Here is a 23624-nt window from a genome sequence, read left to right as displayed (position 1 = left end):
CTTAATTAAAAAAGAAAAGGATGTCATCATTTTCTGATTATCTCAGCTTTCAAGAGCCAGTCATCCAAAACCAATGTTTCTAATAAAATACATTTTTCAGAAAAAAAGAAAAAATAAATAAACCACTGGAAATGGATTATGTGTCTTTGGTTCGTCCCCAAAGTTGGAGTTTCCTTTGTTCAGCGGCTCACTTTTCTGAGCACCTCAAGCCAGCCAAATGCATAGTCTTTATTTCAGAGTAAAGTTCTGCCCAGTGTTCTGTCTGAGTAGCTGACAGCTCCAATCAAGGCTACTACTTGTTTGAGCTTGTGGCAGTCTGCAGTCATTCTCCAGGATTCCTCCAGTAATTGCAGGGATCAAACATGGACTGAATGACTTGAATGAACTGAAGACTTCCATTTGGCCTCCCCCACTCATGTGGAAACCAATATGGAGTTATTCCAACTGTCAAATATATCAATTCAAATTAACCACTCAGAGACAGGGGAAATGATCAATGAAAGGTCTGTAGCTCTAGTGGACCATCCCACTGCATCCAGAATTCTATTTATTACCTGGCCCCATAAGATTCTATTCTTATAGGGAGGCCATAATGACACTTCAGGTCTCTAGGAATCATGTCAACATAGGCTCTGTGCCTAACAGTTCTCAAAACATATAGATATTCCTCTTTCCCCAGTCACTCAAATAACTACCGCAGGCCCCTCTGGGGAAGGACTAGGGGAATCATTGCAGAATATACTTAACCATAGTGTTACAAGACCTGGCTCCATGACCCCCTCTCCTACCATCTACTCTGGCCTACAGCTGGGAGCCACCACTGAGCCTTTTCATAATGCTGGTGCCCCTCTCACCAGTGCATTCCTGGAGGCCGTGACGAATGATGTTTTTTCTGAGCCCTTCCACAGAAGGTAAACGCTCTGCTGGGTCTCCTGGCTTCACATAAGACATCCATTATTACAGTATGCCCACTTCCCTTGGCCATTTTATTCTTTCCTCTATAGTCTACCAGGGCAACCCAAGCATTTCCATGTTGTGTAGGAAGGATCGCCGATCTCTCCAGGCTTCTAAGATCTACCCTAACAATGAGTTCGCCCTGGTTCTCGGGTCCTTGACAGTGTTATATCCTATGTCCTAAAAAAGTGACCCTAAGTCAATGAATCCTTGCTCATCCAGTTTTAAGTTCCAGTCCTATCCATCAATCAGCACAGAATCCCTGCAGCATTATTTTGAGGAATATGCTGGATCACATGAGCAATTAGTGTCATCCATCATGGGGGGAGAGAGGGAGCTTCTAGACATCCATATTTTACCATTGCTGCTGTAGGATCTGTACAACTTATAAGTCTGTAACTATAAGATTGAGCAAAGTTGATCACACATCTCTGATCTTGGTCTCAGATCTTGGCCTCAGTTCCTCTGTAGTTTAACCAAGTTAATTAAATTGATAGATCACATGCTTGACTTTTACCAAAGGCAGATGTTGAAAGGGGAAAGGAGAAGAAAGCAAAGGAACCTAGAGGAAGAGGGGCTGTAATTGGTGGTAGGGAGGTAAAAAGAGGTCCAAGTTGTAAAATAGTGGATGCATAAAAGGGAATTTGGAAGGGCTTCCTGAAGATATTTTCCTTTTCTCAATTTTGCCTTTCATTGATCTACACGCAGTCCTTATTTTAGCACAGGTCTAACCCTCGTTAAAACTTCTCTTCTGTGACTTAAAAGGTCAGCTCTATGATTAGTATGATTCCTTGTCACTCAATAGCAAGATACTTCCTAGGTGGCTACATCTCAGTGGTAACAAGCTTCAATAATAAAAGTCAAGGGACTCCTATCTTGCCTTACTTTTCCTCAATGGCCTCCTGATAAATTGGAAAGGAAAACAAAAATCTTCAAGGAATTTATTTCTACTATGGCATGGCTGCAAATTTGAAAGAAACTGAAATTAAATTGTGTGTTTTTGTTAGACTCTTTCACAGGACTTGTTAACATCTTGACAGATATCATTTGGCGATTCACTGGAGACTTCATGGCACCTGATCTGGTTTGCCGAGTGGTCCGCTATTTGCAGGTATGTAGCTCCTTCCAAATGTGATGAGACTGACACCAAAATTAGCTCTTAGATTCTTCATAAGGAAAATAATATAATACCCGGCATTCCTATACAACAAACTGTTCAGTTCCTCCTAGTTGAAAGGACAAACAAAATTTGTAAGATTTTTTAAATGCAATTTTTGCTAAAAATAATACATATATAAAGAAAATGCAAATAAGAAATAATAAAAATATCAATGCTCATATTCCAATCATTAAGTAAAATTTCTGGGTCAGTATTAAAGCTTTTGACATATTCTGTCTGTCTTAGTCCAGTCAGGCTACTATAATAAAAATATTACAGAGCTGGCTTATAAACAACAAACATTTATTTCTCACAGTTCTGGAGGCTGGAAGTCCAAGATCAGGGTGCCAACTAGGTCCAGGGAGGACCTTCCTTCAGGTTGCAGACTTCTCATCATATCCTCACATAGTAGAAGGGGCAGGGAGCTCTGGGCCTCTTTTCTAAGGGCACTAATCCCATTCAGGAGGGTTCCACCCTCAGGACCTAATCACCTCTCAAAGGCACCACCTCCTAATACCATCAACTTGGGCTTTAGGATTCCAACATGTGGATTTGGGGGAGACACATTCAGACCATACATAGCACTAGCTAAATAATCTCTGCAAAATTTTTCAATTTCTTTTTACTTTTTTTCCTTCAAACTAACCGAACACTAGCCAATGTTCTTTTGGAAAAACATTAGCAGTTTGTTAGAAAATAGGTATTATCTCTTGTTTTAATTTGCATTTCCTGTATTACCACCTAAATTTAACCTTTTAAAACATCTATTGCCACTTGAATTTCTTCTGTTCTAAATTGTCTGTTATCCTTTTTCAATTCTTTTATAACCAGCATAATTATTTTCGCAGTTATTGCTAATACCTATATTTTAGATTAAAGACATTTATTCTTTGCCTGTCAAATATGCTTCAATGTAAAAAATATAATTGTAAAAAATATGTATTTGGTGTAAAATATTACGTATGTACCACATACATATATTGTGTTATTACATCATATATGTATATAATGAATATTAAGGCAGTTCAACTAAGTATGGAAAGAATGGACTAGTTCATAACTGGTGTTGGGATTGATGCTTTCTGTTTCTGAGTTCTTAAAATTATTTTCCATTAATATATTTCCGATGCCAGTATTTCAGGTCTCAATTGTTATAGCTTTGTAGAGGTATAATGTGTTTCTGGAAAACCTTATCCTGTTGGATTCCATTTGTTAGACGGATTTTTTAAAGAATATTTGCATCTATATTCATAAGTGAGATTATGATTTTCACTTGTTCTATCATTTCCAGATCTTGGTAATGGAGTTATTCTGTCTTCAGAAAATGAATAGAGAATAGTTACAATTAAAAATCTTCTTTTGTGCTCTGAGCAGAACCTTGAAAGTTAAGTATATGTGAAAGAGCCCTTAATATTATCCTCAGAGATATATTTAAATATTTTAAAACAGATTTCAATTTCTTCTTGAGGATTTTTGCTTCCTTGTAGGTAAATGTTTTCTATTGCTTACTATATCCTTTGCTGAGAAACAAAGTTCACCAATACTCAGTGGCTTAAAACAATAAGCATTTATTATCTCACAGTTTCTATTAGTCAAGAATTCCGACTAATATTCATGTTAGTGCTCGCTAGCTTTTTGGCAGAATATTCAGTTATTTTCCACATGAGCTTCTCCACATATATTCCATTGTGTCTTCACAACATAGCAACCGGCTTTCCCAAGAATAAGCTATCCAAGAGGCCACTGTAGAAGTGGCAATATATTTTATGAACTAGTCTAAGAACTCATAGCATCACCTCCACAGTATTCTATTGGTCACACAAGTCAGTCCTGATTCGGTATGGAGAGAAGGGAACCGCAGAAGGGAGTGAAACCTGGAGGCAAGGATCACTGGGAACAACTTAGAAGTTGTTTGTCACACATATCTTCACATTTTTCAAAAGCACATTATAACCTGTTTTTTCTAATTGTTAACTTAAAAATGTCTTCTTCATCTAGAATTACTCCTGTCAGTAATATGCCTTCTAACAGTATTTATAATGAATATCAAGGTAACACTATATGCAAAATATATTTTGGTGACACAATAAAAATGGCAGAATAAGAAACTGATCATTCTCTCCTCCAACAAGAGGAGACAACAAGAAAACCATTAAAAATTGTCAGAATCAAATTTTTAACCACTCTGGAAATTAATGAAGGTTTCCAATAATTCAAGAAGCATTTATTCAAATAAAATTGTTGAATTTCAGTAAGAAAAATGATATTTGTGGTGTTTTAACTTGTACTAGTCTCATCCTCCAGTCTCCAGATTTGTGGTGGCTTTGAAAATTAACAGCTCACATTTACAATGAAAACAAATAGTCTGGCAGCCACTAGCGAGAGCAGAAGAGGACCAGAGCTCTTTTAAAAGCCTCATTCCTAGGAAATTGTCATTATTTGACATGTCTGGTGGTTCTCTGGAAGACCCCACTTGCAAGGTTGCCTGTATTTTGCATGATTGAGAACTCATGCACTGTGTAAAGCCTTTTCCCTGAAGGCATTTGTCAAAAACAATTACAGGCAATTGATTCACTTCACACATGCCTGAGGTATTGGATAACTGTGGGGGAAAACAATAGACTAACCTGAAGCTTAAAAATATAAGCTGGGGTAAGGGGGGAGGGGGGATGGTAAAAGAGGGTAAGGGGGTTCAAATATATGGTGATGGAAGGAGAACTGATTCCGGGTGGTGAGCACACAATGTGATACCGTGTTTCCCTGAAAATAAGATCTAGCCGTACAATCAGCTCTAATGCATCTTTTGGAGCAAATATTAACATTAGACTCAGTCTTTTATATTATATTATATTGTATTATATTGTATTGTATTATATTATATTATATTATATTATATTATATTATATTATATTATATAAGACCCGGTCTTATACTATAGTAAAATAAGACCGGGTCTTATATTAATTTTTGCTCCAAAAGATACATTAGAGCTGATTGTCCAGCTAGGTCTTATTTTTGGGGAAACACAGTACATAGATGATGTGTTATAGAATTGTATGCTTGAAACCTATGTAATTTTACTAACGATTGTCACCCCAATAAATTTAATTAAAATAACATATATATAAGCTGGGTAATGAAATATTCATAGGGGTTTGAAAATCTCTGACAAAGTCCTGAGAATCTGGAAGACTGAGAGCATGTCCAGGACCGGGCCATGTTTAGGAAGGAACAGAAAGCCCTAAGCTCTTACCTTTGGCTGACCTTTGTGCAAGCAGGAAGTGAAGCAGTCGGTCTTCAGTTGTCTGGCTGAGTGTCAAAACTATGCCTCAGCATTCACACAGAGCCCCTCTGCAGTGACTGGAAGACATATTGGTTCCAGGCATTTGTTCGTTGATTGTACCAAATGTACCACTCCTGTGTGGGCTTTTGATGATGAGGGAAACTGCTTTGTGAGGGCTGTGGACTCATGGGAAGTGTCTGTATTTCCCACTCAGTTGTGCTGTGAACATAAAACTTGTCTAAAAAACAATGTCTATTCAAAAATGGAGGGGCAGCCAGATGGCTCAGTTGGTTAGAGCGCGAGCTCTCCACGGCAGGATTGCGGGTTCGATTTCCACATGGGATGGTGGGCTGTGCCTCCTGCAACTAAGATTGAAAATGGTGATTGGACTTGGAGCTGGGCTGCGCCCGCCACAACTAGATTAAAGGACAACGACTTGGAGCTAATGGGCCCTGAAAAGCACACTGTTCCCCAATAGTCCCCAATAAACAATAAATAAAATAAAATGGAATGAAATAGCCAAGAACTGTGGGACAACGATAAGATGTGTAAAAAAATCAATTAATGTAATCCATCACATCAAAAAAGGAAAGAAGAAAATGCATACGATCATATCAATCGACACAGTAAAGCGTTTTACAAAATTCAACACCCATTTATGCTTTTAAAAAAAATAACCCTCAGCAAACTGTGCACAGTGGGAAACTTCCTCAACTTGTTAAAAAACATCAACAGAAAAAAAACCTACCAAGAACCTCATTCTTAATGGTGAGAAACCACCAGCTTTCCTCCTAAGACTGGGAACGAGGCAAGGATGCCCCCTCTCACCACTCCTATTCAGCATTGCACTATTCAGTCCCAACTAATTCAACGGGACAAGAAAAGGAAATTAAAGGTATACAGATTGGAAAAGACAAAATAAAAATAACTTTGTTCACATACGACAAGGTTGTCTGTGTAAACAATCCAAAAGAAGAGCCCAAAACAAAAAAACAAAATACACTGTAGGACTATTAAGTGAAAATAGCAAGGTTGCAGAATACCAGGTTAGTTACAAAAGTCAACTGTTTTTCCATATACCAGCAATGAACAATCTGAATTTAAAATTAAAAACACAATACCCTTTATGTGAGCTCCAAAAATATGAAACACTACTGTATAAATCTGACAAAATATGTATAAGATAAAAATGAAAAATACTACAAAGCTCTGACAAAAGAAATCAAAGAATATTCAAGTAAATGGATAGATATTTTATGTTCATAGATATTCCATGAGTCATAACAAAGACTCACTGTTGTTAAGATGTTGGTTTTGTACAATGTGATTTACAAATTCAATGCAATCTCAATCACAATCCCACCCACAATCCCAAGTTATTTTATAGATAGAGACAAACTCTAAAGTTCATGTGGACAGGCAAAAGACACAAAATAGCCAACACAATACTGAAGAAGAAGGAGAAGAAAAAGAAGGAGGAGGAGGAGGAGGAGAGGGGAGAAGGGAAGGAATTTAGAAGACTGACACTATCTGATTTCAAGACTTACTATACAGCTACAGGAATCAGGACAGCATGAAATTGGCAAGAGACTCAACAAATAGATCAATGAAACAGAATAGAGAGTCCAGAAACAGATGCACACCAATACAGTCAAATGATGTTTGACAGAGGAACAAAGGCGTTCAACGGAGAAAGAATGGGATAGCCTATTCAAGAAATGCTGGTGGAGTCATTGAACATTTACACGGTGAAAACAAAAATCTCCTCACTGATTGTACACCTTTCACAAAAACTAACTCAATATGGATCATAGACCTGAATGAAATGTACAATACTATGAAACTACTAGAAGATAACATAGGAGAAAATGTACAGAGTTTGGGTTTCTCAGTGACTTTTCGGATACAACACTGAAAGCATAATCCATGAAAGAAAACAATCAAAAAGTTGGATTTCATGAAAAATGTAAACTTCTCTGTGAAAGACACTGTAAGAGAATGAGAAGGTAAGACACAGACTAAGCAAATGTTTGCAAAACATAGTATTGATAAAGGATTTGTACCCAAAACATACAAGGAACTCAAGACTCAACAATAAGAAAACAAACAACCCACCTAAAAATGAGCAAACAATCTGAACACACACTTCACTAAAGAAGATATACAGATGGCAAATGTATGGAAAGAAGCTCAATATTGTATGACATTAGGAAATTGCAAATTAAAACAACAAGACACTACTACATACCTATGAGAACGGCCAAAAAAAACAACCAACAAAAACAAACAAACAAACAAAACAAAAAATAAAACGATATAAAATGCTGGTGGGAATGTGTAACAACAGGAATTCTGATTCATTCCTTGTGGAAATTCTATGGGACAGCCACTTCGGAAGACAGTTTGGCAGTTTTGTATAAAAATTAAAGATACTCTCACTCTAGCAATTGTGCTCCTAGGTATTTACTCGATTGAGCTGACAACGTGTGTCCACACAAAAACCTGCGCAAGAATCTTTACAGCATTTTTATTCATAATTACCAAAACCTTGAAACAAGATGATCCTCAAAAGCTGAATGGATAAACTTTGGTACATCCACATGATGAAATATCATTCAGTGACAAAACAAACTGAGCTATCAAGCCACAAAAAAGACATAGAGGATAAACTATTGTATATCCCCATAGTGGAATAATAAAAAATGAGCAATCAAGACGTGAAAAGTCATGGAGGAACCTTAAGTGCACATTGCTAAGTGAAAGAAGTGCGTCTGAAAAGGCTGTGTACTGTGATTACAACTGTACAACATTCTGGAAAAGGCAAAACTATGGAGAGAGTAAAATAGATCAGTGGTTGCCAGTGATTTAGAGAGATTGAATAAGTAAAGCACAGGGGATTTTTAGGGCAGTGAAACTTCTGGTATGATACTGTAATTAATGGTGGGTACATGACATTATGCATTTGTCACATCCGATGAAACTGTACAACACAAAGAGTGAACCTTAATATAAACCATGGACTTTAGTTATTAATAATGTGTCAATATTGAGTCATCATTTTAACAAATGGACCACACTGATGGCAGAGGGGTAATATGGGACTCTCTGTACTTCCTGCTCAAGTTTTTTTTTTTTCTGTAAATCTAAAATTGTTCTTAAAAAAAAGTACATTATTTTTTTTAAGTTAGTTCAAGAATCCTCCTTTAAATGAATCCAACCTGGCATTTTTTAAAAAAACATAAAATTTCTCTAACTGTCCTCCATTTAAGTCTGACTTCTCTGCAAACATTTTCTTTAGTTTCATATTTCCTAGGTCATTTTTGTCAGAATTGAGGGTTGGGGTAGTGCGAATTCAAACATATGTCCTCAAGCTGCCATCTGTTCTCCAAGTGGTACCCCATATGTTGTTGATGTGTAGAATTTTCATTGTTGACATTTATGAATTTTCTATAATTGTACTTTGATTTCCTTCTTGACTCAAGTTAATTATAAGGGTGTTTCAATTTTCAAGTGGTATTAAAAACAAAACAACATGATACTCATTTTGGCTTTTATTTATTGCTTGTTTTAAATATGTGAATTGCATAAGTTTCATGTTTTGGAATCTATTGAGTTTTTTTTCCCCTTGGTAGTCTATTTTATGACCAATTTTTGAAATGTCACCTATATTTTACAATAATATGTATTACTTGTAAAGTTTAATTTTTTCTATATGTGTACTATTGTATTTTTCCTCTGTAAAACTCTGAACGTCTTAGTATATATTTAGTGTTATGTTACTTGTTTCATATAAGTTTATTAATGTTCTCTTGCCATTATGTATTGTGTCTTCTATTAATATAAATAATCCCTTTAGCCCATGGAGTGCTATTTGCTTTGAATTTAACTTACCTAATAGTAGTACTGTAATGAATGTTTTCTTTTTAGTTTTTAGTTGCTTGATATACTTTTGGTCATCACTTCGTTTTTAAACTTTGATAATCACTTGGTTTTAGAAATGTCTCTTCTAAACAGTTGGATTTGGGGAATGTTTTGCAAATAGTCTTTGTTTCAGTGAAGGAGCTTAAGCCACTCATATTTACTGTGACAAATAGTGTTTGGTGTTATTTCAGTCACCTCATTTCATTGCTTCTGTGTTAAATTTTTTTTCCTATGTACCTGTTTTTTCCTTTATACTTGATTATTAATTGTGGTAGGCTGAAAAATGGCCCCCAAACAATATCTAAATCCTAATCTCCGAAACCTATGCATGTCACCTTATACAGTCCCAAAAAAGGACTTACACATGTGATTAAGTTAAGGATCTTGAAATAGGGAGATTATTCTGCATTATCCTGGCAGGCTCAAATGTATCCTTCCTTATAAAAGAGAGGCAGAGGGAGATTCAGCACAGAGACAGAAGAGGCATTGTCATCACAAACTCCGAGATGGGATTGGTGTGGCCACAAATGAGGGAATATGGGTGGCCACCTGAAGCTGAAAGGGGCAGGTTACTGATTCTCTTCTCGAGTCTATAGAGGGAGAGTGGTCCTGCTAACACCTGGATTTTGACCCTGTATTACTGATTTTGGACTTCGGGTCTTCAGAAATATGACAGAATAAATTTATGTTGGTTTAGCCACAAATTTGTGGTAATTTGTTACAGTAGCCATAGGAAACTAATAAGTTATTTTTTCTCCATTTTTATTGTACGCTATTATAGCTTATCTTTAATTTTAAATTAATATGTCTCTATCAGAGTAAAAAACAAGAGATATCTAAAATGTCTAAGTAGGAATTTAACATGATTTCTTTCCTTCTACTCTCTTACTCAACTCCCCAAATTTTTTTCCTGAAATGTTTCATAACTATATTCATAATTATTTTGTAAACATTTCATATTTTTATGACTAATTGCTTACCATAGCTGCTACTATTCAATCCCATTCCCTCTTCTTGAGTTCTTAATTTTGAAACAATTCTCAATGAGCAGAAATATTTCCTCCAGGAATATTTTTCATGCAGACTATGTGATGTTATTTTTTCTTCCTTCTTATATATATCTAAGAAAATTAGTCTGTGCCTTGGCACAGAAATGATATTCGCAAAACTTTTGGACCATAATTTTTCTTTCAAAATTCTGAACATGTTTTTATACTGTTTTCTGGCATTCATTCTCATGGAGAAAAGCATGACAATGTGAGATACATTTCTTTTATGTAACCTCTAAGATTTTTTTACTCTGCCCAGATGTGTAAAGACCCCTGAAATTAAATACTGTTTTTGGCTGGGTCCCAAAGTCAAGCTCTTTCTGTTAGCATCGCCTGCTTCTCTGGGCACGCTTTATTGGGAACTTTCTTCCTGCTCCAGATTCTGAACTTGCGTCAGCCACCTCATTCAATACAGCTGCAGGTAGCCAAGGTTCCCATGGGCTTCCCACCATGACATTCCACCCCACAGGGTTTTGATCTTGGGAGTTGTCTTGCCCATCCCTCTCCGACCACCTCAACTTTGTGTGACCAGCCTAACAATTCATGAGTCACAGGTAGAAACCCCAGTTTTCTCTATGGAGACAGTTGTCTGATTTTGGGGGGTTAAATTGGGCCGTCATTTTTATTTCTGTCCATATATCACCTTTTTAGCAAGATGAAAATTCTTCTTATATTCCTCGCGGAGCTTTCAATCTCCATTCAGGCCTCAGAACCCTTCTCTGTGGCACCTTCCACAATGTGAGTGCTGGGATGCACTTCTGGTTGTATTATAGAAATAAAAATAATAAAGAACAACAATGTAGTTGATTGTTATTTATCTGAGTCAGGGAAAGAGAAAAAAAGGTATAGATTCTTTTTTATAAAGTAAAGGCTATCGTCAGTCATGTTATTTCCATTTCATTTTAGAAGAAATTCAGACCCTCACCCTTAGACTTCACTCTTCATGTTTCTCTCCTACAGGCTATGGATTTGATGCAAAGCTTATGAAGCAGAGATATGATTGAACTCTTAGTAGAAATGAGGCTCAACATTAGCTGAAAAATTTCCACTTTGATCATTCTCTCAGATATTTCATTTAATTACTTTTTGAGTATCCTCTTTACATAAGAGGTATTAACTTCTTATATACTAATTTCCTTCTCTGCAAAGTATGCAAATAACACTGCACACCAGATAATTAAAGGGCATGGTAAGGTTAATAAAAGAAAAAGTGGGAAGGAAGAAGAGGAGCGCCAAGGACCTCCCTAGAGAACAGCTCCGCTAGAGAAATGAGGAAGGCGCGCTCTGACAATGTCAGCTCAGATGATGGTAAATGATTCAAACCAGCACATGGGCTCCCTGAAACCAAAACCTTTCTACAATCATCTCTCAACATCTCATACTGATAAAAACACAGATGAACTTTTGTTTCTAATTATTCTGGAATGTCAATTGTGGCAGAGAAAATTAGTTTAGCTTTAAAAGTCAATCACAAATGTACCATGCAAATGTCGAAAGAGGTACTGATCCTGAAATGTGGAGTCTCCAAGAAGTCCAGTGAATGAATGAGCAAGTGAGAGCTGGAAGCATTCTCAACGGTCACTAACAACGCAAACTTCAGCACCAAGAACAGCAAACTGCTTCCTAGAACAGGGAGTCAGTCATTCCTCGCCCCAACCCAAACCTCAACCCTCCCGTGGTTCAGTGCTCAGGTTTCTAAACAGCACAAAATGTTGCTCTTTCCATGATGTGCCGTCCCTCGCCTCTTGAAGTCACACACCTCCTCTCATTTCTGTGTCCAGGTTGTGCTGCTCTATGCCTCTACCTACGTCCTGGTGTCCCTCAGCATAGATAGATACCACGCCATCGTCCACCCCATGAAGTTCCTGCAAGGAGGTGAGCTGGCTCCACCAAGTGTTATTTCATAAGGGATCATCCTTGGGGGAGGGTGGGATTGTTTCCACTGTTATACTCATAATAATGGTTTTATTCTTCCCCTTATCCTCTCCCCCTCTACTTCCTCCATTTCATGGGTCTGATGTCCAAACCAATGTAAAAAAGAACGCTTGGGTACCTGGGAAAATATTGATGGTTGCCATGGATGGCCAGGAGCCTCTAACTAGGGAAGGTGGTTTGCTGACCGTTCATCTTGATGCTAATGCTTCCAGAATTTTCCTTCACAGCACTGTTGACACACACACCAGTCCAAAGAAATGAACACTCCCACTTCAACTAGCTCATTTTCCAGAAACAAGTACCTTGCCATTTTCACCCCCAAACGATAGACATAATTGGAAAGATGTTCTTACCTGATAATCACATTGAAAACAAGGACACCCCTCCTTGATCCAGAGATAGTGAAGAATCCTGAAAGAAGGAAGCCGATAGGTCAGAGGGAAGGCTGAAACCACATAGCCCGCCAGACCCAAAGGTGACGCTGCAGCAATGTGGGAGAAGGGTTAAGCGCACTTCCTGAATAGATCGTGCAAATGCCCGCAACTAGGACTCCAGGTAACTGGCAGGGTGATTCCTGGAACACGATGAGGAGGGTTCATCACAGCTTGTCTCCCTGCCTGCTGCCCTCCCTTCTCCCCAAGGGATGGAGGTCTCTGCCTCCAAGTAGTAGAGATGATGGATTTGAAGAGGCAGAGTGGCATCCTGAGAAGCAATGATGCCCTGGAGGGATGGTGGGGACATAGTCACAGGACTCATCCATTACTCTGCCATAGGCAGAGCCCACTCTCCTCCATGACACCTGAAAGCAAGTAAGAACCCAACGTCTGGGGACCCATACTACACTCTCCCAAGCAGGCTGTTAAAACTTATAAAATGAAGAACCTAATACGAAATCTTGACTATAAAGTGCAATCAGATATAATAACAAATATGACAAAAGCCAAACTGTGGAAAACAGATAATACATCTAAAACACGATTCTGCAGAATTTACTCCTAAAGAAGCAAAGTTTAAAGGTAGAATTAATGTCTTCAGATACTATTCAATACATCAGATAATGTTGGCACAGATAATTTGAATAGCAAGTTAACAATATCTAATTAAAATATAAAATGTGCAGCCCTTTGGCATTGAAATTCTACTTCTTGGTACCTTCTCTGGAGAAACGCCTACATGTGGGCAGGTACATGTGCTGTGTATTGTAGCGTTGCTTGTTCAGCATAGCAGCAAGTCAGTGCTAACCTTGGTGTCCCTTGGAAGCCTGGTTAGCTATCCTTTGGAGAAATTTCGGTGGCTTGGGTTTAGTAATTGCAGACTGTGTACCATTCATGATTCTAAGTTCTTTACGTTAAAACGTTAATTCTCACAATAGCTCTGTGAGGTAGGTTCTCTTATTATGTGTGTCTTCCAGTCTGGGCAGTTACAATCCAGAAAGTAAGAGTAACTTGCTCAAAGTCACACAGCTGGTAAGTTCATGGGCAGGATTTGAACTCAGCCTGGGTCCAGCTCAGTCACCCTTGACAGCATTCCTGGCTTCTCCCAATGAGGACGTGGTAGAGCCATGGACAGTAATATGCTTGACATAAAAATATCTGTGTCTCATTTTCAGTGATACAAACAGCAGACATAACAATCCATGCAATATGGTAATATTAATGTCAAGAAAAAAACTCAAAGCAATGCTATATATTGCCTTCAGAGAAAGAGAGAAAGAGAAGGGCAGAGGAGAGAATGCAAGAAAAAGGGAGGTCCCAGAATAAAACATAATTACCTTCAAGGACTATCCTCACTTCTGGGGTCGGGAGTTGGACTAGCCATAGTAACCACAGGGATTTACAGGCAGGAAGGGAGTTTTTATATCAGAAACATATTGATGTGTTGTGTGCAATTACAGGTAATTTAAAAATAGAATTCGTAGGCTTTTTTTTTTTGTGTGTGTGTGTGTGTGTGTGAGTGAAGCATTCTGGGCACTGTCATGCCCTAGTGATTATGATAGAGAAGGAGGTAGGGGAATGAATGAGGGGACATGGGAGAGACATTTTATGATATACGAGCATGCATGCAAAGGTGCAATGCGCTAATTTATCCATCTATTTATTTATACCCAGCGGATTCCAGGAAGGACTGGAAGTGTCTTACAGAAAGACACTTACACCAGAGTATTTTAAGATGAAGAAATAGGAGTGAAGGGGAAGTAAGTATGAGAAAACATGTGAGGAGTGCCTCAAGATACTTGCTGGAGGTGGAGGATTTGGAGCCAAAAAGGAAACGTGGTTAGTTACCTGTCTTGCCAATTAATTAGGTTTTTAAAAAAAATCGACTGTTGAGCTCAGTGCAAATATCGCAAGTTCTGGAAGACATTGTACAATATTCTGAACAGTGTCTAAATTACAGGAAAGGCAGCAGTGAATATTTTACTGTTCTTTTAAAGTTGTAAAGTAATTTATTTCCTCACTACAAAATTAATAGAGGCTCCATGTAGGGCACTTGGAAAATAATCCTTTCCAATAGCTTCGGGGAAAGATGCAAGCACGAAAACAGACATTAACCATTTTTCCTTCCTCTGCCCAACCCCAGCTGACGTCTGGGAGGAAACATACAAATAATAGGGGGAGACCTGCTGCTGGGATGGAAGCCAAGGAAAGAAGCCATCCAGATACCAGAAACTTGAAGGCATTCCCAGCTCACAGGGAGCCGATTTAACAAGGATGTCAAGCCCGCTAGGAAAGCTGCTTGGCCTTGTAGGGAGTTGCAAAGATCCTCATAGTTAGAGGGTGAGGTAATAGGTCAGAACAGGGCATGAGACGGTGCAGGGAGCTCGACACTAGAGTCAGTTTGGCGCTAAACTCGTCTGATTTAAGGGTAGCTGTGAGGGGCAGGGTTAGGGCTGTGTGAGACTGAGCTAAGAGAGGGCGGGAGAAGACCATCCCCACAGAGCCGCACAGCCTTTCCACGTTGAATGGAGCAGGTGGACCCACATGTGGCTGAGTGGACACAAGGCAATGGCAACTATCCCAAAGGAAAGAGACGAGAAAGGGAGGCCACATTTTACTGACTTTTTACTGCTTTTTATTACAGTGGTAGTTTCCTTAGCCAGCAAGTCCAGAGACATGGACAATTTTAAGACTCTTTAGGAAAAATAAATGTAAAAATAATTAGGGAAACATTTACTAATAGTAACGAGGGATATACAGTGCTAGATATTAAAACATAATATGATACTTTGATAATTTAAATAAAAGGATACTGGTATCAGAATAACCTATGTAAAGTACGCGGAATATCAAATCAGTAAGAAAAGAATAAATTAGTCAACACAGGGTGTTCCAATAGCTGTCTAACCATTTTTTAAAATATTAGATCACTACCTGTCATAGCTAATTACGAAGTAAATTCCAGTTAAGTCAAATCTTTAACACAAAAGAGTATGAGCATGGGTAAAAGTTTTATAATTTTGGTGAAAGATCTTTCTAGGAACAACAGAAAAGACACAGACAATAAGGAAAAGAGAGATAGTTTTTCATATATCAAAAAATTGTAATCTGTTATACAAATAATAAACATTAGAAACATACTTAAAAAGCAACTTGACAAATAGAAAATATTTGTATAGTACAGGCAAGGGGATGATACCTTGTTATAAAGAAATCTGGCAAAGAAATAAGAACATATCCATTTGAAAAGTGGACAAATAACATGAAAAAATTATTAAGAAACAAGAAACTCTTTTGACTACTAATTGACAAACTGCAAAATTTAATGGTTGGAGAGGAACTCTTCCCGGCTTGATAACAATATTAAGAGAAAGAATCTTCTGTGTCGGGAGAGTGTAAGGAAATGGGAACTTCTATAAACTTGTGGTGGGAGCCATAAATTGTAGATCCTTTGGGGGAAATTTAGCCGTTTTTGCCAAACGCTTCTGTTTCTGTCATCCTAAAGAAGTCATTAGAGCAGTGCAAAGATATACATATAAATTATTTACAATAAAAAAATAATTGGTAACTATTTAAATACTTAATACTAAGCAATTGATAAAATTGGAGTCGAGTGTAACCCTGGAAAAACGTTATTTTACCAGTGCTTTTCAAATTGCACTTCACACACTGGTCCCCGGAGGGCTCATTCTGTGGAGCTCCTCCAGGACAGAGCTGGAAGGTTCTGGCTGTCATGCACCTTCACCCTGACCTGCCTGGGCTTCCTGCTCTGAGCTCCAGATAAAATTATATGTCAAGAAAGGCTCTTATTGCTTGGAAAGCATATACATTATGATCACATTTTTATATATGTAATTTATACATTATATATGAATACATCATCAAAATTTTAACTGGCTATTTCCGGGTGGTGCCCCTACGGCACATGGAAGGATGCTAGACAGACCAAGAGTCCCATCCCTGCCTGGAGGATCAGGAAGGTAACCAGAGACACTCATTTGCACAGCAACCTGTCAAATGTATACGGAACAAACTGGTCTCTCCAAGACTCTAAGAATGGATGCATCGACATTTCAAGTCAGGTGGGTTAATCAGAGAAGGAGCAGGGAAGTAGAAATTGGGGAGCATGGACCTTCCGCCAGGCAGTATGCCAGCTTTTGGGCAAGGATGGTCTCTTTCATCCCTGCATCAGCGCTAGATGCAGGTCCTACTATCCCCATTTTATAAATGAGGAAACTGAGACTTGGAGAGGGGCAGAGTTCCCCTCACACAATGAGCCTTTCCTACGTTATATTCTAAGTGTGCTCCCAAAGAATGCTTCCGGATGCCCAGACAACCCTCTCTTGTCTTTGAGCAGAAAAGCAAGCCAAGGTCCTCATCGTGACTGCCTGGGGTCTCTCTTTCCTGTTCTCCATTCCCACCCTGATCATATTTGGGAAAAGGAAACTGTCCAACGGTGAAGTGCAGTGCTGGGCCCTGTGGCCTGATGACTCCTACTGGACCCCATACATGACCATTGTGGCCTTTCTGGTGTACTTCATCCCTCTGACAATCATCAGGTAAGAGGCCAGCAGGCCAGGCTCACACAGAAGCTTTCCTGGTTTGCCCACTGTGGCTCTCCTCCCCGGCAGGTCACTCACTGTTCCTCATGTTCTTGGGAAATTGGCCAGGCCACACGATTTTAGTTAAAGCTTGTGCTAAGCTCACCTGCTCCAAAGTAAAGTAAGGAGCAGGGAAGTCACAATATCCAAGTGTGGAGTATAGGAGAAGCATGGTATTAAGTGACTAACACTTATCCCAGTAACCACACTACAACCCTAGGAAATAACTAGTGCTGTCCACATTTTATGAATGATAAAACTCAAGCTCAGAGAGGTTAAGTAACTTACCCAACATCACACAGGATTTGAACCCAGGTTTGTCTGATCCCATACCCTGTTCTTTCTCCTATATCATGCAGGCTTTCAAATATAAGACATAGTACCCATTTCAGAGATCTTATGTTATAATTGAAAAGACACCTCCTTGAAACAAAACAACAAAACCACAATAAGGCAATAAATATGCTAGTGTGTGTACAGTGAAATCAGGTAATGGCAGGGAACACTTTTTGGTAGTCACCATTGAAGGATTCAGATAGGAGAAGGGGAATGGGGAGAAAAAGCAGGTTTCCTGTTGCTCAGAGGTCAGAGTGATTGTGGTGACAGGGAAGGACAGAAAGGCTGTGCCAGTGGGAGAGAAGCTGAAAATAAGCTCTTTCTGCGTGGGGTGAGCCTCAACAATGAAGGGCCTTAGCAACCAAGCCATAGGACGTTCCCTGTGTCCTGCAGCCAATGGTGGGCCTTTCAGCAGAGACCACAACCAGCTGGCCTCACCTGGTCACATGGCAGGGTCGCCTCTGGAAGCACGGCTCTGCATGGGTGGACAAGATGGGCAATTGCGGGAGGCACCTAGCCTGTATCCTGTGTGTGGGCCATGCTGACGCTGTGCGTGTCCCCAAGCCTGCCAGGATGTGTCACAAAATTTGTCCTGGGCAAAGAAAGATCAGCCTTTGGTTTTAAATGGTATAAATACTTTTGTGAAAAAAATCCTTGTCCTGAAAATGACTCATGAGTCTGATTATTTCAGAGCTCAATCGAGTAGAATTGCTAGATCAAAGATGATGTGCATTTTAAGACTTTGACGGATATTCATAAACTGCCCTGCCACTAACAAACACAAGCTCTACTTTTTCTTTTCCCCACCCGATGAAGGTGATGCCATTTCTTTATTAAATCTTTGCCAAACATAGAGGTTAAAAAAGTCTCTCACTGTTTCAATATGCATTTCTTTGATCAGTAAGTGGTTAGGTATTTTTCAAGGGTTTTCTGACATTATGGGAATCACTTGTTCTTGCTTTTTGTTCATCTTTAGTCTCAGAAAATGCTAAAGCTGGAGAAATGCTATCCATCACATAGTTCAGCCACTGAATTTTTTACAAGAACAGACGTAGGTCTAAAAGAAGCGAAATGATTTGCTCCCCATCAGAGGGTGAGCCGGGCGGGGCACAGTGGTCTCATAGCCACCAGCCCAGCAGCCTCCCTGAGACTGGAGATTGTCCAGTCGTCCCTGCTGAATCGACAAATCAACATCTATATTTTATTTCAACTTACTGTCCCCCTCTCCACCAAGTTAAGTTTGGGAGGAATCTTGAAGGAAAGATGAAGGTTATTTAGACATCCAATCAAAGGTAAGTCACAGCAACGTTAGAAGGGGCAGGTAAAAGAGGAGAGAGGCTAGTCCCAGCCATTAAGAAAATATTTGGAAGGAAGCGGCTCAGGCCCTCACAGGCAACTGACTCATCAATTTCAGTGGCAGTTGTATGTCCTGGCTTCTCTCCTGATTGATTTCCTATCAGCTCCTGAAATCAGTCAAAACCCGTGCTCAGCAGGCCGCCCTGCTCACAATGTGCTGCTGGCCCCATCTGTCAGGCGGGTCTTTCACGGTCTGAAATTCCCCCGTTAATTCAAGCTGCTTCTTCCCACCAGGACTTCTCCTCAAACTCGCCTACAGCCCACCTTGTGCATTTTTGTACTGTCCTTGGAAAAAGCAAAGTATAATTTGATGATTAAAGGGGATGATTTCAAAAGTGGGTTTCACTCAGCCCTCATCAAACGAAGGCCTCCTTAAGTCCCGCTCCTTGCTTCCCACTGAGGCAGAACCAAGAATATTCAGTGACCTCCCTCGGTCCTTGAACTTCTCTGAAGCATTTCCTACCTGCGCAGTCAGGATCTTCACTCTTCTGTGGTCCGGCTCCTCCTGTTGTAGAAAGCGCTTCTGTCTGGAGGACATGGCACCTTGTTGTATTGTTTCTTTTGTTGACCTCTTTCCGCTTCTCCGCCCTTCTTGAAATAAGACCAGGCCCACAAAGAATTTTCCAGCTAATTCCTGGATTACGTTCCTACAGTTCCATGTCTCTCCGAGCTAAAGTTCAATACTTCTTTCTTTCTTGCTTCCTTTCTTTTCTTGCTTGCTGGTTTGCTTTTCCTTTACCATACTTTGGACTCTGAGTATTCTATTATCTGTGGTTCTTTTAGACAAGGTTAAACTCTTAATTTCAAGCTAAAGTCAACAAAAGAAACAACTCAAATAAGGTGGCCACTCACTTTATTACCCATGCCTCATGCTGTATTGTCTCTCATATATCATATATATATATATACATACATATATATATTTTACCAAATTCATAAGCAAAATATGTCATTGTTGTTTTAATTTGCATTTCTTTCATTACAAGTGAGGCTGAACACATTTTATATATTTATCAGTTTTGCTTTTTAAATAAATTACCTATTTATGTTCTTTTACACATTTTTCTCTATTTTATTTTATTTTCCCTATTCTCTAGAGATATTCTTTATATAATAAACTTTTCCTGTTTTTATATGTTGACTATATTTCCCTACTTTGTCATTTGCCTTTTCATGTGGAATATGGTTTTATTTTGCTTTCATTTAATATGACTGACTTAATTAAGAAAAGAAAACAAAGAGTGAATAAGTATAATTAGAAATGAGCAAGTCAAATAACTAGTTTTTTAAAAGTTAAAAGAATCATAGGAAAGCACTTTGCAAAACTTTCTAGAAATACATGTGAAAATATAAATGAAATGTATATGGCTCTTGGATAACATATAGACGTTTTACATTTTAGTATTCACATCTAGTCATGCTCCTCTTTACATTTTATTACTTCATGTCTTTCTTAGGAAATTGTCCCTTCCACATACTTATCTATACTTTGATTTAACTTTTTTATGATTTATTACATTAATTATTTGAAAATAATTTCAGTGTTGGGAGGACATTAGAAATATCACTTAAAAATATATTTGATTTGATTTGCCAATTGTCCCAGTATCATTTACTTTTGGTGTTAGGTATGAATTAGAGATCTAAGTTAAATTTGTTTTTTTAATGTTAGATCATTTATCTAAAACAGCACTTACTAAATAATCTATCGTATCTCTATGGTATAAAATAGCAGTTCTATCATATGCATATTTATACTATAAATACTCTTTGTTTCTGAACTTTTGTTCCCTTTATTATGTTTTCATTTTCTCTATTCTCTATCTCTAGAAATATTCCTTAGGCAATAAACTTTTTTTTGTACTTTTCAAATATTTCCCCAGTTTGTCATTTGCTTCTTCATTTTGAACATGGTTTTATTTTATTTTCAGTTAATAGTGAGTGACATAATTAAGAAAAGGAGAGAGGACTCAAAAAACTAAATCAGTGGCTTTTCTGCCCCGATACCACACTGTTTTAATTACTGTAGCTTTATATACATTTACTATAGGTTAGGTCACTTGTCTTTTTCAAAGATTCCTGGCTATTCCAGGGGAAGCTGCCAACACTCTCCCCTTGCCCCCACCATTCCAACCAGAGCAAAGCATTCGTTGCTTCCGGAATGCCCCACTCCTGCCACCGAGGTGCGTTTGGTGTACATCGTCCCGGGTGCTGCACCTCCTCCAAACTCATGTGCCCTCCTTCCGACAAACGGCTCCACACTCTTCATGTCTCCTTTCACACACCCAGTCCACGTGGAGCCTTCCCTGCCAATCCTACACCAAGTACTGCTTCAGGTGCTCCCTTCCCAACCTTCACCCTTAGCTGTCCGTGTCACCTTGGAGGCTTGTGGTAGTGTCATCGCCGGCTTGTGTACAGGAAGCTTGTGTGGCTGCATCTCTTTGAATACAGGAACTGTTGTCTCTTAAGTTCTGGATTCCAAATCCGCTCCACAATAGACAGCCATACATGTTGGACTGAATAAGCCTCCCGGATCCACTATCCACTGCTCCAATCACAAGACAGAGGTGTCACATCACTCTGTCTCTCTCACGCACACACCTGATATGGAAATTTCTGGCATGTAGTAGATCCTCCATCAATATATGTGGAGGGAAAGAAAGAAGTAAGAAAAAAAGATGGGAGAGAAGAAGAAAGGCAGACAGGGAGGGAATGAGAAAGGATGGAAGGAGTTCCATTGTCTGAGGCACACTCACGAGAGAGCTGTGTAGGAATCAAGATTTAGCTGTTCTGCCACCAGTTAAATCAGGCTCTCAGGACTTGAAAGCGTAATGACTGACGATAAAAACAATACATTGTTTTCCTGGGTCAACACAAGTTCTGTTGTTCCAAAATTCCCTTGATGTAACTGTCTAACTGTTGCTGGGAAGGTTATTAGCTCTGGTGTAATTGCATTACTTTAGCTGTGGTTATTTTCTTGCTACTTAATGGATTTCCGATTATCTTATCACTTTTATCTCTGTGAGGTACACACACATATACATTTATTTTGCTTGGAGAATGGGGATCAGAGCGTGAGAAAGCCCCGTGCTGAGGTTGTCACAGCTCTGTAGAGTACAAGGCCAAGGTGGGTTAAAGGGCCCCCGGGACATGAGGTCCAAGACCAAGGAGGATCACCTGTCATATCAATGAGGGAAGTGATATCCTGTATACTGTTACTTGAGCAATGGCAAGAGTTACGTCTTTTGAAGAAGTCATTTTCACTGCTTTGCTAGGTTATGGTAGAGGTTTGTGATTGGATTCCCAATATCCATTCCACCCTAAGTCACTCATGGCAACCCCGCCCCCAGACAGGTGAATGGCTCAGGAATGACCATATGATCCAATTCTAGCCAACGCGACTTGAGGGAGTGTCTTCTGAAGAGCTTTCGGAAAAGATTTCTCCATTCTTAGAAAACAAGTCCAGGAGAGGATGGCTTCTCCTCTTTTTCTGGACATTGCTGTCTCTGGATTGACACCTGGAATTGCTACAGCCTGACTTAGAAAGACATCCACACCGAAAAGAAAAAAGAAAGGGATGGAAATGACCCAAGTTGCTGAAGTTCAGCTTTGACCCTTTGAGACTAGAAATATGAGAGATAAAAAGTATTCTAATTGCTTAGGCCAATTTGAATTGGGAGTTTTCTGCGACTAGCTACAAAAAGCATTCTGACTGATGCCCGATGGTCCATACTTTCTGATTCTAGACACCAGTGAATTGATCTGAACTCTGAAGTCATCATAACGAGCTTTTGTTCAGGGACATTTAAGAAATCTCAGTTAATTCAGTGGTACCAACTGAGTTACTCAGGCCATCCCTTTGACTTTCTCTCTCCTGGGAGCCTATCATACCTGGTGCCGATGGACTATATGTATCAGAACTTTAAGTTTTTCTTAGCTCTTAAGTATCAAGCTGTTCCTACATTTCCCCCCAAAAGTTTGTTCTGCCTTCATATCCCCCTGAGCCCAGCTATACACAGATATGCTTGTGAGCCCTGACTCATGCCTATTTCCACTTACTCATTATTTCTAGAAATACCTGTAAGACACCCACCCTCTGCCAGACACTGCGCCAGCCAAGGGGGATACAGAAATGACAGGACATACATGATGTCTGGGTTCAAAAACTGTCTTGTCTAACAGAGAAGGCAGCCAATTAAGGGAGCAGTTATAACGCAGTGTTATGAGTATGATGGTAAGGTAAATAGATAGTTCAGTGGGACCCCTAGCAGGGGGTGCTAACCTGGTCTAGAGATCAAAGAAGGCATTCAGGGAGTAACTAGAACCATATATGGCATACGTAGCTCAAATACACGCCCCCAAAGGAGCCTGTACACCCCCCTTTCTGAGAGACACGCTGGTTAACAAGACTTTTCAGTCAGAGACCCAGGTAGGCTATGGTCCAGCTCTGCCGTTCTCTAGCTGTGTAAACTCACACAAGTCACGGAAGCTTTCACATCTTGAGAATGAGAATACTACTAGCACCCACCATATAAAGTTGTCTGAGCGATTAAATGAGGTAATTTCCATGAAGGGCTCAGCACAGTTCCTAGTTAA

At 39.2% G+C, this 23624-nt stretch overlaps 1 protein-coding gene across 2 annotated transcripts in view; it reads left to right on the top strand.

Moving 5' to 3' along the window:
- Window positions 1-23624, top strand: part of NPSR1 (neuropeptide S receptor 1) — a 107139-nt gene that overhangs the window by 70089 nt on the left and 13426 nt on the right. For both annotated transcript variants that reach the window (XM_033087989.1, XM_033087990.1), the window contains exons 3-5: window positions 1962-2065; window positions 12148-12241; window positions 17093-17294. In XM_033087989.1, coding sequence (XP_032943880.1) covers window positions 1962-2065; window positions 12148-12241; window positions 17093-17294 — 400 coding nt within the window. The remainder of the gene's footprint in view (window positions 1-1961; window positions 2066-12147; window positions 12242-17092; window positions 17295-23624) is intronic.

This window comes from Rhinolophus ferrumequinum, chromosome 20, assembly GCF_004115265.2.
Source record: "Rhinolophus ferrumequinum isolate MPI-CBG mRhiFer1 chromosome 20, mRhiFer1_v1.p, whole genome shotgun sequence".
In the NCBI taxonomy this organism is placed as follows: Eukaryota; Metazoa; Chordata; class Mammalia; order Chiroptera; family Rhinolophidae; genus Rhinolophus; species Rhinolophus ferrumequinum.
The sequence above is the reverse complement of the archived record's forward strand: the minus strand, read 5'-3'. Positions and strand labels throughout refer to the sequence as shown.